The sequence below is a fragment of the Melitaea cinxia genome, chromosome 14, assembly GCF_905220565.1.
Source record: "Melitaea cinxia chromosome 14, ilMelCinx1.1, whole genome shotgun sequence".
Taxonomy (NCBI): domain Eukaryota; kingdom Metazoa; phylum Arthropoda; class Insecta; order Lepidoptera; family Nymphalidae; genus Melitaea; species Melitaea cinxia.
In genome coordinates this window covers 8,190,867-8,206,922 of record NC_059407.1, presented here as the reverse complement: position 1 = coordinate 8,206,922, position 16,056 = coordinate 8,190,867, and the positions used below count along the sequence as shown (strand labels likewise).

The 16,056-nt window shown below is 33.5% G+C and overlaps 1 protein-coding gene and 2 long non-coding RNA genes across 4 annotated transcripts; 2 read left to right on the top strand and 1 right to left on the bottom strand.

The window, feature by feature from the left end:
- The first annotated feature begins 381 nt into the window (after positions 1–381).
- LOC123659704 lies at positions 382–1,524 on the top strand. Of its 2 annotated transcripts, XR_006744070.1 has the most exons (3): positions 382–569; positions 1,048–1,113; positions 1,298–1,524. It is a non-coding gene; the product is annotated as an uncharacterized LOC123659704 (long non-coding RNA). The 2 variants fall into 2 exon arrangements; XR_006744069.1 differs by lacking the exon at positions 382–569 and having other exon boundaries at positions 865–1,113.
- An 843-nt stretch (positions 1,525–2,367) lies between these two features.
- On the top strand, positions 2,368–8,734 carry LOC123659703. The gene is made up of 2 exons (XR_006744068.1): positions 2,368–2,743; positions 8,315–8,734. It is a non-coding gene; the product is annotated as an uncharacterized LOC123659703 (long non-coding RNA).
- LOC123659698 (3-phosphoinositide-dependent protein kinase 1) lies at positions 5,374–12,225 on the bottom strand. The gene is made up of 5 exons (XM_045594887.1): positions 11,692–12,225; positions 8,963–9,221; positions 7,687–8,607; positions 6,672–6,949; positions 5,374–6,580 (listed from the first exon to the last, which is right to left on the bottom strand). Exons 1-5 carry the CDS (start codon positions 11,839–11,841, stop codon positions 6,476–6,478), a joined length of 1,713 nt encoding a protein of 570 aa, XP_045450843.1. The 5' UTR covers positions 11,842–12,225; the 3' UTR covers positions 5,374–6,475.
- Between the last annotated feature and the right edge of the window lie 3,831 nt (positions 12,226–16,056).

Sequence of the window (16,056 nt, the reverse complement as noted above, 5' to 3'; positions counted from 1 at the left end):
CATTGGATTAAAATTCTGATGAGAAATTTTAACTTAAACTAATATTGTAGGTAAATTGAAATGATACAATGGTACAAAAGATCAATTTGTATTTAATAATAATATTTTTTTATATTGTTTTCTAATGTTTGCTACAATTTCTCTCATTACAATGAAACAACTTTGTCAGATTTTATCGCAGTTTTTTAGATTCTGGACATATGAGGACATGGTCCGAACGTGACTATGGTTACTCGTAAGCATCCGAAACGTCGGGCATTTAAAAAACCTAATAAATCGCGACAACGTCCGAAAATTTGTTTTATTAATTTTTTTAGTTATCTACATAAATATTCACTCAATTACAAAAAAATCAACCAAAAGCGTAAGTTATCATTTAATCATTTTCAACGGATGATGAGACAAAATCGTCAGTTGAGTTATCTTCACCTGTAATTGAACTGTCATTTAATTATTTACATCGAATGATGAAACAAAATCGCCAGTTTAGCTATAGTCACCTGAATATATATGTGGGGTTTCCGGTCACTAAAAGTTTCCGGAACGAATAAGAAAAAATACTATTAAAAGTCAAAAATGAATTTACCAAAACATTTATGCCACTCCTCCGTGGTGACTTCATAAACGTGATTTTCATACTCTTCGACGGCCTCTTCTGGTGATGAAAATCGTTAACCGCGTAATTGGTTCTTAATTTTTGAGAACAAAAAAAAAGGTCACAAGTTCTACGTTTTTCAACTTCAAAAATTCGTTTGTCGGTCTGGCCGTGTGGGAACTAGAATTGTCGTGATGCAAGATGATACGGCATTTACGGTTATTTTTACGCAGTTCATCAATAACTTCCGGCAAACAAATGGTCATGTAAAAGTCACTATTCACGGTACAACAATTCTCCAAAGCAACAGTAGCCACGTGTCCAGCTTTATTAAAAAAAGAAGCAATCATCTCTCAGCTCTCAGTAGCACTAATACATAATCATTGGGATCCAATATTCTCTAAATTAAATTCTACTTTGAGTAACAATAATATATTTCAAATTAATTTCAGGTTCTAACCTGATGTGTCAATATAATAGACTTAGTAATATAGCTGTACCAACATTGAACATGCCAGGTAATACCTTTCATCACAATATTATTTTAATTTGAAGTTTCATCAAAATTGTTCTAGCATTGCATTACATATTTTGGTTCTATTATTTTAAAACTATATGTAACCCTAAAATGAAATGACAAAATCTTATGTGAAGCATATAAGATGAAAATAATTATTTATTATTATTCTCTTATTAATCCAGTGTCTCAAAATGAAGGAACCCCGAAAATTTTTGTCAGCAAGTGAAAACGCACCTTTTCGATGCCTACTGAACAAACTTTATACAAAAGTTAGTCTAATTGGCCAATAAGCAATTATATGCAACAAACGGGAATGTGACGATTATGACGATAAGTTTAAAGTTAAGGTAAAAAAGTATTTCCACAAATGTTATAAACGAGAAAATAAATAATTAAAATCAACTATTCACTTCGCGTTTTATTTAATGCTTCCTAATACTATACTTTTTTTTATTAAAAATAAACTGTTTAATTTATAATTTCAATATTTTTATAGAATTGAAAAAGAGAAATAATTCAGAGTTAATATACAAATGGATTATTATACTTAATAAGTATAAGAATCCATTAGTATATATTTTAAATCGAAATATATTTCTTTTTACATTCTGTAAAATTTATAGAAATATAAATTAAAGACAGAGTTTCTTTACTAAAGCTTTTTAAGGTATCAGTAGAGCATCACTAAATACCATGTAAATACCTATAACTATCGCTATATTGCGATTAGTTCGAAAACACGCGTAGAGATGGCGTTGCTACGTATAGCTCATTATAACCATCGAGTTTGATCTCTATTTCCTACTGTTACAATGTACTCTGTGGCACAGGCGCATAAGTCATTTTGACATTTAGTCATTAGGAGTTGTCATGTAAAGTTTAGTTTCAAAGTGTTTTTAACAGACTTCCAAAAAAGAAGGAGGTTCTCAATTCGACTGTATTTTTTTTTTTGTATATGCTTCTTGGTTTCAAATTATGATTAATTAATATTACGAATTAATTTAATGTGTGAAGCTCGGTTTATAATATAATTATCAAATAATTATATATATTGTCTTGTTGCGACATCTAGTGGGCAGACAATTTTACGTCATCATTACTAAAGATCACAGCACAGAGTAGGTAGAGTAGTAATAAATTGTTTTGATCTCTAATATTTTGTATGAAAGCGACATCTAATGCTGCCAAGAGTAAACTTTTTTGTCAGCGCCATCTGTACACGAGTTTTGTAAATTTGGATGCTTGCCCTCGTTTTATTGTATTATGATTAAGAATTAAGATTGTATACCCTGGATCACAGCCAAATAATACTGCTGTCAAATATTTTTTTTTTGATCCCTCTGGTAAGTTTATTAGCTAGAACTTAAGTTGTGTCGATAGCAAGAAGCTTATATGAAACAGCTTCTTGGTCCATAGTGATTACTTGATTAGTGACGCTTCGATTGCCAAGAAGTGTTGCTCATCGGCGAGTGAGAGGACGACGGGCGGGAAAACCGCGCCTAGCTTCATACTATTCGTTTCTTTGTTTTAAAACTTAAATTGTAACGTTCATTATTAATAAATTATTATGTTGTCAGAAAATACACGATTAAGTACCTTATTATACGAGTCGTCTTTGAAAGTCAAAGGTAAACGTTAGTTTTTTTCATTTCGATTGACCTCAACACTACATACAAATCATACAATACGTGCATTCTGAAACAAACATGTATATAAATATATATTATAAATTAAATACTATTAGTTGTAAAATGTAAATTTTATAATAACGAATCTGGACTTTTTAAACATTCCACGTTGGACGGGGTCCTACGGGTACGCCGGATGGTGCAAGAAGCATTAATGCGAAGGTGGGGGTAGGATCTGGCAGTGTAGCCGTATGGCAGACGCGTAACGGCTGCCTTGCGCCCGATTCTTGAGCGCTGGATGCGCCGTAAGCGCAAGCCCCTCACCTTCCGTCTGACGCAAGTTCTCACCGGGCACGACTGCTTTGATGAATACTTGTGTCGGACGGCCCAAAAGGAGCCGAGGAAAATAATTGTGGCGCGGCGGTGGACTCTGCCCAGCACACCCTCGAGGTGTGCCCGAGATGGGCGGCGCTGCGTTGCGATCTGACGACAGTCCTCGGAGGGGACTGGTCACTCCCGAGCGTCATCGCCGCGATGCTCGGCGACGACGAGTCCTGGACGGCAATGGTCTCCTTTTGCGAGACAGTAATGTCCCAGAAGGAGAATGACGAGCTTATGAGAGAGGAGGCCGCCGACAAGGCCTCCATCCGCAGGCGACGAACGGGGGCGCGTAGGAGGTGCTACTTAATGCGCCTCGAGTAACGCCCCTGTGCCCGTGTCGGGCCGGGATGGGAACCCGGTCCTGCTAGACATGGCGTCGACGTCGTCGGGAATCCCGACGATTGTTCAAAGGTAAACCGGACAGTCCCCATGGAGGAAAAATCTGGCCTTATCGCCGAGGCCAGCCTGTCGCTGGAGGGATCCTGTTGCCTGCAGATCCGGGACCCCCTAATTCAAGCGGCTGAAAGCTCCCGCAGGAGTTTGGTCGGTTTTGCATGCCCAAGTGCTGAAGCAAACATACGGTCTAGGACTGCCTACCTGGGCGTCCTGGATATGCCCGTAAATGGGTTCCCCTGCGATACCAAAAAAAAAAGGACTTTATACATTGTAAAATTTTACCAGTACATTCAAAAAGTAGATTTTATATTGCTTAAAGAACAATTTTTCAATATATCGTTAAAAAATATTATTGAACATTCATTAACCGACTTCAAAAAAAGGAGGAGGTTACTCAATTCGACCATATATATATATATATATATATATATATTTATGTATGTTCGGGGATAACTCCGTTGTTTATGGACCGATTTCGATAATTCTTTTTTTGTTGGAAAAAAGATATCCCTAGTTTGGTACCATGATAAGGAAAGCAGGATCTGATGATGGAATCCCAGAGAAATCGAGGGAAACTCTCGAAAATCCGTATAACTTTTTACTGGGTATACCGATTTTGATGATTTAATCGAAAGCCGATGTTTATCATGTGATCATTTTTAAATTTCATCGAGATCTGATTACAACTTTTGGAGTAATCTTTGATAATGCGTATTTACTTGACTTTTTTTTTGTCTACCTACGTTGTATTACTTGTCGACATGGAGCATAGAGAAACTTGTCGATATAATTATTATTGAAGTCGGTTTTTCTTCGTTTGCCTGCAAACACAATTATTATGTGTATATTTTTAATAATAGCAACAGAGAACAAAGCGTTTAAATAAACTTATTTTAACTAAACATGCTAATTGCATGCTAGTTAAAATAAGACCGAACTCACGTATTGCAGACCCCATAAAACTTCCGTCTGTGGTTATAATAATAGTTAATAAGAAGAGAGATAAGTCGATAAAAGCCTAACCAACTACTAATTTTTATAATTTTGTCGGTCTATCTGTTTGTATTTTTACTCCCGAATTACGTAAAATGTTACACGAAAGTAGATGCAGTAACAGAAGTTACTTTATAAATAATGTAATTAACTCATAACTAGATTTTGTACACATATTTACCGAGTATGAAACCGCGTAAGGATAGCTGGTAAATATATAGGCACTTATGAAATGATTTTAATTATTACTATTTTGTACTTGAGTGTTTAGCAAGACTGGAAAATCATATATCATCATATCACTACATATTAAAGAAGAGAGTATATTACTAGACAATTAGTTTTATTAATTTCTTCATAAGCTAACTAAATAGTATGCGAGAAGGCTGTATAAAAATAAAAAACGGTGTACTTAAAAATCAACTTCAATTTATTTTCAATTTTTTATTTAATTTATGGAATTTATGCAATACAAATGTTTTAAAATATAGCTAGTATAGTTAGGTTTTTAATTTAAATGCAGATACTTTATTAATAACAATGTCATGGAGTAGTCCCAAGCAATGTTTAACAAATTCAATTAATGTCACCGAAACTTATCACAATCAGTTGATTTTTTTACATTTAAATTTTTCTAAGAGATTTTAAAGGATTTAATCCCTTGGCTACATTAAAATCCTCTGAAATAAATACTTTCAGGCAAGTTAAGGCATTTAAAAATATTAAACTAACAGTTTATAACATAATGACACTGCTTTAATATTGAAATAACTCAAAATATCAACTGAAAGCCATGACATTGAAAATGTAGGTCTTCCTTCATTATTTTTATAATAAACATAAACGATAAAACAAACTTGTATTAGATATAATCATAGACTTTTTTTCAGGATTTAATCAATTAATATACAGTTAACCAAATACTCCAAAAACATGTAATCAATCACCTTTGGTGAAAATATCCGTATACTTTGACTAAATTAGGACTATAGTGCATAGTATGCATAAAATGCACACAAATTAAGATACTGCAATCTGAGAGAGACAATTTCTGAACAAGTGCAGAATTTTTTTTAAAAATCATTATGATAATATGATTCTGCATTTATTTGTCCAGTCCTAATTTAAGAAGCTAGCCTTCTTTCACAATATTTCCATATTTTAGTGTCACGCCACACCAGTATTAAACAACTTTCTATTTCTCATTGATAACTTTACACTGTTACTGGCAAGTGTTTTAAAAAATATGGAAACGTAGTTATTTTTCTACTGTTAAATATCTGTACAAAAGTCGCATTCCGTTGGCAAATAAATAAAATAAAATAAATAATTATTAATTTAGCTATGAATTGCCTAGTTACCAACCGGAATGGGCTTCGTGAACACGCGGGTGGCGAATAACAAGTTCATTCATACATGAGGCCATTATTAATTTAAGTTAAAAAGGCCCACAAATACGCGTTATATACACCTAACGATTTTAATAATAAATTACGACAAATATTTACATATAACCGCCGATATCCACAATTAAATAAGTAACTTAAATTAGAACAATAATTTAAGAAAGTCAGGACATATTAGTAGGAATCAGTCATTCAGCGTCAACACACTGATCATTTGGGAACTGACGTCGTCTTCTCGTGTCCTCCTATAGTGCGGGCAGCGCCGACGCGAGCGTGTCTTCGTGCGCTCTCGATACATATGTGGCGCTGCTCAGCTCAAACGTAGATCCAGCGCTACCGGCCCGCACTGGCCGTCGCAAACTTAAAGGATCATTTACCAATTTTTATTCTCAGGACACGAATCTTTCATCGTCATGTAAAGTTTTCTCTGGATGATTTTCGTGCTCGAAATGAAGCCTAGTTTTATCCTAGAAGTGTGCACTCGCCGTGCGAAGAACGGGAGGAATGCGGGCGCGCAGCCCGGCGGGCGCGACTCGGCTCGGCGCCGCACGCGCGCCTAGGTCGTGTCCCGTCCGTACGTACCGATGCGTACTTCGTCGATAACTCGCGTCCATTCTAATGCGTAAGATTGTGGGTCTTCCAAGTAATATGTACGATTTGGCTGTAACAATATTAATACAATATTTATTAATAACACTTCTCTGAGAGTGACAAAACTACAGTGGAATTAAAAAAATGTTTTAATATCTTACCGTGTACACTAAAAATATTCTAAAGTTTTTAGCCTCAACTCGTAGTTCCGGCGACCAAGGGATCTCTCCTTTAAGGACCATATTGACGGGGTCGACATAAAATAATCTGGGTCCTGTGGTCAATAATAACATACGACGTCTAGCGAATAAGCCCTTCCTCTTTTCTACTAAACCTTGTTTCAATATAAGTTCTCCGTCTACAAATTGGTGCCATTTGTTTTCTCTAGCTTGAACTTCAAGACGCCGACGTTTTTCCTCTGGACTAATATTTAAAATTCCTGTAAAAAAGAAAAGAAAAAATCGTAATCATTTTTCTAAATAAATTAACAATAAAGAAAGAATATACATCAATATCTTAAAATACATTTTTACATATTGACATAATGTCGTATTAAATAATTCAATCATTATTGAATGTCAGCTGATGTCATCTATAAAGTTTAAATATCGTTGCTTGTGAGATCAGCTGTATAGCTATTGCCATGCACCGGAAAATGACGTCATGTCTCTTATAGAACGGTAATTCAAGAACAAAGTCTATCCGTTTAGAATGTGAACCAACGGACTAAATTTAGTCAATTCACATGAAAAATCTGTCAAGTTAAAGATACAATTTTGTATCTGAAACACTTTACAAGTATGGTTAAGTAATAAAACATGTCCTGAAAGTTCTAACCATTATATCTAAACGCAAATTAGTATTGAATTGGTGGTGTAGTTATTGGTTAAACGGTTTTTAATTCCATCATCCCAACATTTTGCGTTAATTCACTCAATTTTAGAATAAATTCGACTGTTATGTAGAAACGGAAACATAAAATATTATCAGATCTAGTTCGGTTATAAATGACATCAGGTTTGAAAAGAATTTAGGTCATGAACAATTCTTTTGCTTACGCTTCAGTACATCCTTTTATCTCTACACATTTAAATTATCTAGAAAATTATTTTTTTAACAAAACTATAAGACTTCGAAATATTAAATAAAGGGTATGTAAATATATAATTTATTTACCTCTAGATGTAGATAAATCAAATTCCCATAATCGTAAAATCTGCCTGCCTCCTAATCCAGGTTCTAAATGATCAGGCACTGTATACTCTTCTTCAAATGATCCGCCAGGTAAATAGGGGCTTATCTTCGGCGGCGTTTGTTCCCAAATATTTTCCCAGTCTATACCTTCGAAAAACGGATGTTGTCTGATACTTTCATATGTGTCTCCTTTATCACTAGATCCAAGCCTCTTAGTATGGTCTAAAACTAAAAGTTTTTCTACTAAATCTTTGGCTTCTGCTGGAAAGCCTTCCGGAAATTCGTAATCCATTTTTAAAATTTTTTGATAGGTAAGAAATTCGTTCGAAGCTCGGAAAGGAGGTAAGCCAGATATCATTTGGTAAATAATGCAACCCAACGCCCATAAATCCGAAGCACGTGTATCGACACGGTTTTGTAAAATGTCTGGGCTTACGTATTGCGCTGTTCCAACGAAACTTATTTTTCTTGATCTTACACTTTCATCATTATTTTCGGTAGTAGCTGGACTAGGAGATCTAATTTTTTCAGGTTCAAGAACTTTAACAGTTCCGAAATCGGCAATTTGTAAATGCATGTTTTCATCTAATAAAATATTTTCTGGTTTCAGATCACGGTGAATAATCCCCTTTGCGTGCATTTTTTCTAAAGCCAATAATAGTTCTGCAGCATAAAATTTAGCAACGTTTAACTCGAAAGAGCCTACTTTGTTAATATAATGCAAAAGTTCGCCATTTTTTGCGTAAGACAATACGAAATACAACCTTTCTTCATCTTGAAACGTGCAATAAAGTTTCACAAACCCGTGCGGAACATTAAAAAGCATATTTAGGGCATCTTTTTCCCGTTTTATATACTGAACTTTTTGATGACGCACGATGTGACTTTTTTCACAAACTTTAACTGTAAACAAAAAAATAAGGTTATTTATGTGAATTTATAAACAATAACATTCTATTTTTGTTAATTCATTTAACCCATTTTCTATGTAAAATTAGAAAATATTTATCAATAAAAATTAATAAAAGAAGTTTATTTATTTATTTAATACTTAAGGTTATTTACTGAACTTTACTCATTTATTATTTTATGTGGCATTAAAAATTCTTTAATTTAGTCTTTATTTCATAAAGCTGGGTCAGGAACTTTTGAAGATATTAAAGATTTTTTAACCGACCCCTTTTCTTTGCAACCCAGTGTATATAAACAGTAATAAAACTATGACTAACAGTTTTTGTTTACTTATATAAATACTTACTTGCGTACTCCTTCCCAGTATGGATGTCTTTCGCCAAAAATACTGTACTATAACAGCCGTCGCCAATCAACTTTCCAAAAATATAATCTTTCGCAGTTCGCTTGGTGTGTCTATAGCTCTGATTGGACGAATGTGTTGACGTCGGAGTCTGGACAGGAGCAGCCGCTGCTTGTGAAGCTTGCATTTTGACCGGAGAGTCTGTTGCGAATTCAGTGCTTGCTATTGGAGCCCTTACTTCGCTTGTAACTTTAGTGTTCGGCTTTAACAAAAAAAAAGAGTATGATAAATTATGAAACTATTTATTATATAATATTGATTTTAAACAGAAATCCATACAACGACAACGTCGTAATCAAAATAAAGACGTATCAATCAAATACTATTAAAACATAACAAGAAGTTTTTATATGTAACTACATTTTTTTCTTTTATGACGCTCATATAACCACACAAACCTGTTAAAAATCATTTCAAGACAACGTTATCTATTCCGAATCAAACAAGTTATTATATATATTAATTTTCTTAAAATTTTAAAAAGAAAAAAAAAATTAGAACTATGAAGTCGTTGCAAATTGACGCACCAGCACGTTAAGAGTTAAGTTTACAACTAAACGTCTGATGTATTCAAAACGCCGCCACGTTCATTGGCCTCACCTACAGTTCGATGATCCAATTTCTAAAGTTTGCTGCCCAAGTTTTTTGTTCATCAGCTTACGGAGGCGTCAAACAAAAAAAAAACACCGTTTCAATTGAATTTGGCCAGGATAGATGGAGAAAGAGCTTTTGTTTTTTATCATTGATATTGCAATAAAGATAAAACAAATACTTTCAAATTAACGGTAATCTTTAATAAACAAAATTTATAGAAAATCTAAAGAGGGAGATGTTTATAGAGAATTGATACTGAAATACCGACTGGCGACTTAACTACTATCTGTACATGAAATAAACTGTCCATAAATTACAAGCCTACTTAAATGTTAGACATTTCAAGAAACTACTTTATAGCTCTTGGTGAATAAACCCTTCATTAGCCGTAGTTTACTCATAGATCCAGCAATGTCGGAACAACTGCAGAGCAATTTATGTATGTGGTACATGAGTCACTGAAATGAGTTAGTTCATGTAGACCGCAAGTGGGTCTCGCATTCCGCGGCAGTGCTCATACACCGCCACAACGGTACTCCGAGCGCATTCCCACCGCAACGCATTCCGCGGTCCGCGCGCACCTACTCTGTACTCGACCTCGATCCCCACTACTAAGACCCTCTACGTCGATGACCGCACCTACAAACACATTCATCAGACAATTCTCTCTTTTAGATGCCGCACGAGGCGCGTAAAGATTTCGTGTCAAATTTAACTAAATTTAGCAAAATATGTAGAAAATGTCTAGATAAGTTTCTAGATGAATAACAGAGGAAGATGTTAAGCGAAATATATTTCAGTCAGATTTAGTTCTTTACAGTATTTTTGTTATAATCTGTTTTCTTAAGCTTAGAGATGGAGGGATATGACTATGGGTGGACCCCTGAGATACCCATCCCGGTCCAAACCATCACGGTCTGCAAACTAGTACCGATATAAAACTCACGCTTTGAATGAATGACTGTCCTCCTCATAACAAGAAATTGTTATCTTTATTTTATAACTATAAACATTTACTATGTTTATATACATCCGTCATTAACTAAATATTTCATAACTGTTTTATTATAATGTTATTTAGATATACCTTTACATATTTCTAGTTGAATATATACGTATTTTAAAATAATTTTTGGGACAGGGTTATCACAATCTATTACGAGCTATTTCATACATAAGTGTCAAAGTACAAACCAAAAGTAGACGTATATTTCTCTAATAATCTTACGCACCACAATAATGAAATAAAAACAACTTCGTAAAACATGTAACCTTATATTTTCAAAACATAACAGAGACGATATTTTTTATTCGCTTACATACTATCTACTTTATAATGCCTAAGTACTTATATTACTTTTACTATACTAACAATCCCAAATAACTAAACGTAAACCTCACAATCACTTAGGTACTTACTTTTGATAGTTTTGCGAGTCTTAAATTTTTACAAAATAATATTATTTGTTTGTTAATTTTTGTGTAGTCTATAGTCATAAAAATAAAAAAGTAACGTAGATAACAAAATATGTTACGTAGAATCTTGCAAATAGGGCGATGAATGCGGATCGTGAATCGTTTGTAGTGGTAAACAAGATGATCACGCAGACTACGCGTGAACAAACAAGTGCCGTGTCAGTGCCGCGCCCGCCGTCAATGTTTGCATCATTTACATTTAACTGATCATACGCTGCGCGCTTGTCGCAACTAACAGTCCTCTCCAGTACTCTTGAACATAAAATTACAACGAGCGAAAGTATAAACAAACAGACGATGCAGCGAAAGTTTTGAACCGTTTCTTTAAAACCGCCACGTCATACAATCAACAAAGTATTTTAAGGTTTAAATATGGCAAGGACGTTTTTATATACAATTTTCTTTTATTATTTTATATCACGAACAAATATTGAATTATTATTTACTTATTTTTTATTTACTTTTTATTTATTATTTTAGTATTTACCTACGTTAGATTTGGTATTTTCGTTTTATCAACACAGCCTACAGTAATCCTAATAATAACATTTTCATCGTAAATACTGGTAAACATATAAATAAAACGGAGCCGTTGACCTTACCTTTGATTTGGTTGATGGCTGTTTCCCGCGCTTCGTGGAGCTTACGCCAAGTAGCTTAAGAATTCTGTTTGCTGCTTCGAGAAGTGTAGCACTACCCCTCGAACCCCTTTTTACTCTTATGGTCAATCCGCTCATTTCTATACTTCGCATACGTTGTACCTCACCACTGTTGTACTAATGTTGAAAATGATCCAAAACACGGTCACAGTTCATGAAGCTCAATATATTGATTTTAGAACTTCACAAACACCATTAACTAACGTGATATATTATAAACAATTTTTTTACTTCGGAATGTATAAATTAAATTTAAATATCGTTATATTATAATTAAATTCACTATTAAACTTAGTTGCGTGTGTACACGACCGTACGATTCGACAGCGCGTTGCAGACTGAAGTAGTAACAAACACAGCGCTTGATGCAGGCGAGGCATTGACTACGTCCTCCGCTCAGTAGACGGAATAATCGCACAACCGCGGTAAGTTCGGCATGCCGTTTGTTGCCGTCATGTGAAGCTCCCCTTCCCCCTTCCCTTCCACCGCCACCCCACTTCTTAGTAGGGCCTGCGCTGAGCTTATTTTATAGGAATTATAGGCTACGGTATGTGTACGCTGTATTAAAAGATTATTGCAAGATGCATCTTATCCCTTACTTGACAAAAGTAACTACTACACCAAATCTAAGGATATTTCAAAATATTTTTCTATAAAATGATGAATATAAATTAAAAGCAAATTTTACTCCTTAAGAATAAATAAATATTAATACTACTTGGTGACTAGCCCGTTGTTGTTTCTGCTTCGGAAGTTGGGGGTTCGATTCCCACTCCGAGTCTGGGTGTTTTATATATATTTATTTATATGTTTATCGAAAAAAAAAAAATGTAGCTAACCAGTCGGTTGTTACCTATAAACACAAGCATTAAGTTGCTTACTTTAGGAACAGATGACCGTGTGTGTATGTTGTATTTATTTATTTAATACCTACTTAGATTTTTTTCTATACAAAAACACTGATATGTTACGGACTCACGATTTAATAATTTTTTTCTTTAGAAAGTCTATTTATTGAGGAAGGTTTATAGGCTGCAACTGTAAGGAATAGCAATATTTCAGTCATATAAGCGGAGCAGCAATCGAGCGGACGAAACTGTGCGTATCATCTAACTTATATTGTAAGTTTTAATTTACTCGGAGTAAATTAACAGAAATATCGGAGCTTATAAGTTTAGCGACAGGTTTCATTAATTTTCCAGTGTTATGATTTGTGTTTTGAAATACTGCGAGCGAGTATTGGTTTGTACTGACGCAGCACAGTGTGGCAGGAGAGGGGGGTGAGACTCGGGGAAAAGAGCGAAGAGGGTCGAATTTGAGCGCGGGAAACGGGAACAAAATCAATAATATTAAGATATGCAGCAGCGGCGGAAGTGTAGATCACTAAGGAAATTTAATATAAAATCAAGCCACTTCTCATCCCAATAAAAAACAAATATTTTATAACTTGTATCCAATATTTTATTGTTTATATAAATAAAATAATATAATATGACTTTTGTCATGTCGTATATTTGTACGTATTTAATTTAAAATTTAAATCCTTGTTTCGGTCCACTCAATGTTTTATTATAAATTGTGTGGTCACATTAATTAATATCTATAATCAAAAAATTCTGTATGAATAATTTAAGATGAGACGCATGTTAAAATATGTATGTATATAAAAAGTAACAATGGTTACATGTAAATTAAAAAGAAAAAAGTTTGGCCAGCTGTTGGCTGGCACGTGTTCTCCGACGCATGTTGATTACATCTGCAAGACCCGATGCCCTTCTTCAAACTTATGAATTAACATGTTGAAAGAGAAAAAATATTTATCATTACGTTTGCTTCAAAGATAGAAAATAGAAATCTTGTTACATTTTCTATCAATGTATTAAAAACACACATTGTATTTAAGAAATACACTTGGATTACCAAAAAATTGTAAATAAATAAATTATTTTGCACTGGGTACTCTATGTTTACTGGTAAATTATATACGTGGTAAATTTAAAAGGCAAAAGCAGGTAATTTTTAGTAGACAATACTAAGAAATGGAGCTCAAACAAACGAGTACAATACAAATATTTTCACAACTGTTTGATCGTTTTTTTTTTTTTCAAATCCTTTATATCTACATAACTTATTGGAATTAACCAATAGCTAAATCAATCAATCTAATTCTATTATTAAAAAAACAACATCAAAGCAAAACAGTAATTGAAAACAAAAAAAACACATGACATGTAACATGATAACATGATGTCAACTTCTATTGAACTTATAAAACCTTACTTGTTGTTACATCTGTCCGGGGTATATAATATGAAAGTTGTCGGAGACATATTAAAAGCCAGGTGGGTTGACGATTTTTTACCCAAAGGAGCTTACTAACCCCCGAGCCCGAAGGCTTCATATCTAAAATAAAAGGTGAACCGTACAATGAACCCACCATCTGGTACCATCTCAATAAATACACGCAATGTAAGCAAGCTGCATGTTTTTAAAGCAAGTAAGATATAACGGATGTGCGGTGCATTTCATTATCATTGATATCATCAACATATTTATGATTACAATTTTAAAGGTGGGCGTACGCGCTCGTGTAGGTCAGTTATATTGATTTAGACTGAGAGAGTATTTATTGGAAATGTTTAAACATACATAACAAAAAACAAAAAAAAAAGCAAATATATTTAACTAAGATTAAGAATCGTTTTACAATTTAATTATATCTCTAATATTTTCCTTTATCTAAATAAACAATCCAATTATACTTCAAATGTCTATAAACATACACAATTATAAAAACACATCTTTATACATAAAATTCTCGTGTTAATGTTAGTTACATGTTAAATGTTAGTTAACATACTCCTCCGAAACGGCTGGACCGATTTTTATGAAATTTTGTTTGCATATCGGGTAGGTCTGAAAATAGCCCAACATCTATTTTTCAAACCCCTAAGTTATAGGGGGCGGGGTTAAGGAGGTTAATAACATATATGGCAAAACCACGTTTGCGGAGTCAGCTAGTAATATGTAAATGTTTAAAACAAATTGAAATTTAAAGGAAAGGTTTCACATCAAATTTGATTTGTATACTTTTTTATCTACATATTTTTGCACAAAATGATAATTACGTATACCTATTGACAAATTACATGTTTGTTATTTTGTTTTAAAATATTCTATAAAGTACAGGTGAATCAGTTTTGATTAGATATTAATCTTGTGTATAGCCGAAATGATAAAATAGTATTCGTATCACTTTTGACTGATAACTACTGACGATAATAATTAATATCAGTAACTGGCGCCCTCGAAGTCGGAACATGACATGCGTATATATTTACAGTTTATGGTCGAAACCATAAATATCATAACTCAAAGGTCAGAGATAATAATATTTTTAGATTCGTAGAATTGTTTAAGTATAATAACAACAATGTGTTGTTTTTTTTTAAATTATTGTTGCTTATGTCCGTTACAGTTTTTGTTAAAATTTAAAGTAACTGACAATATTACCAGGGTGTATTTTTGTAGTCATGCTAAATAGTTACAAACAAACATATTAATTATAATTATTTATAAAAAACTACCTACAAAACGCTCGCTTCATTAGCATTTTAGAATAATATTTCAGTTGATAGGCAATTAAAATACCTATAAAAATTAAAATTAAATAAAAGAGTAAAACTTGCAATTGCACTTGCAATAATGTATTATTTTACACACACGTTTACAGATGCCGTCGCATAATATAACAAATTAGACACGTGTAAAAGTTTAGGTAAACTGAAAGGCACGAACTGACTTTGTTTTCAGTTTCTGCAACCATAATTATGTATTTTAAATGGTTGTTGTAGAACATTTACTACTTAATGATCAGTTTGTCAACTGGCCTTTTTTAAACTAATGTAATATTACTAATTATTAATAATACTTTTAAAAAATCTATATAAATAAAGTATGTTCAGTAAGATAAATAAAAACTATATTAACTATTTTATAAATTCAATTACTACTTTTTTATGTATGCAAATGTTTAGATTAGATATTACACGTCGATGAAATCATATATTTTAGTTGTCATCATCGATCGGCAACATTGAGGCGCCTAGCAAGGTTATCGACGCGAATGTCTTGAACACCGGCCTTGAGTCGGTCCTTTGACCCTATACAATATATATAGAGTTTGTAAGTTACTTATTCGTTCGTACTTCGTAAAACACCTGCCTGGGTGCCCCCGAAGCGACGCGTCGCACATGGCGTCAATTCAAATATCAATATAACGGTCGAAGTGCATCAACGGTTGTTTAT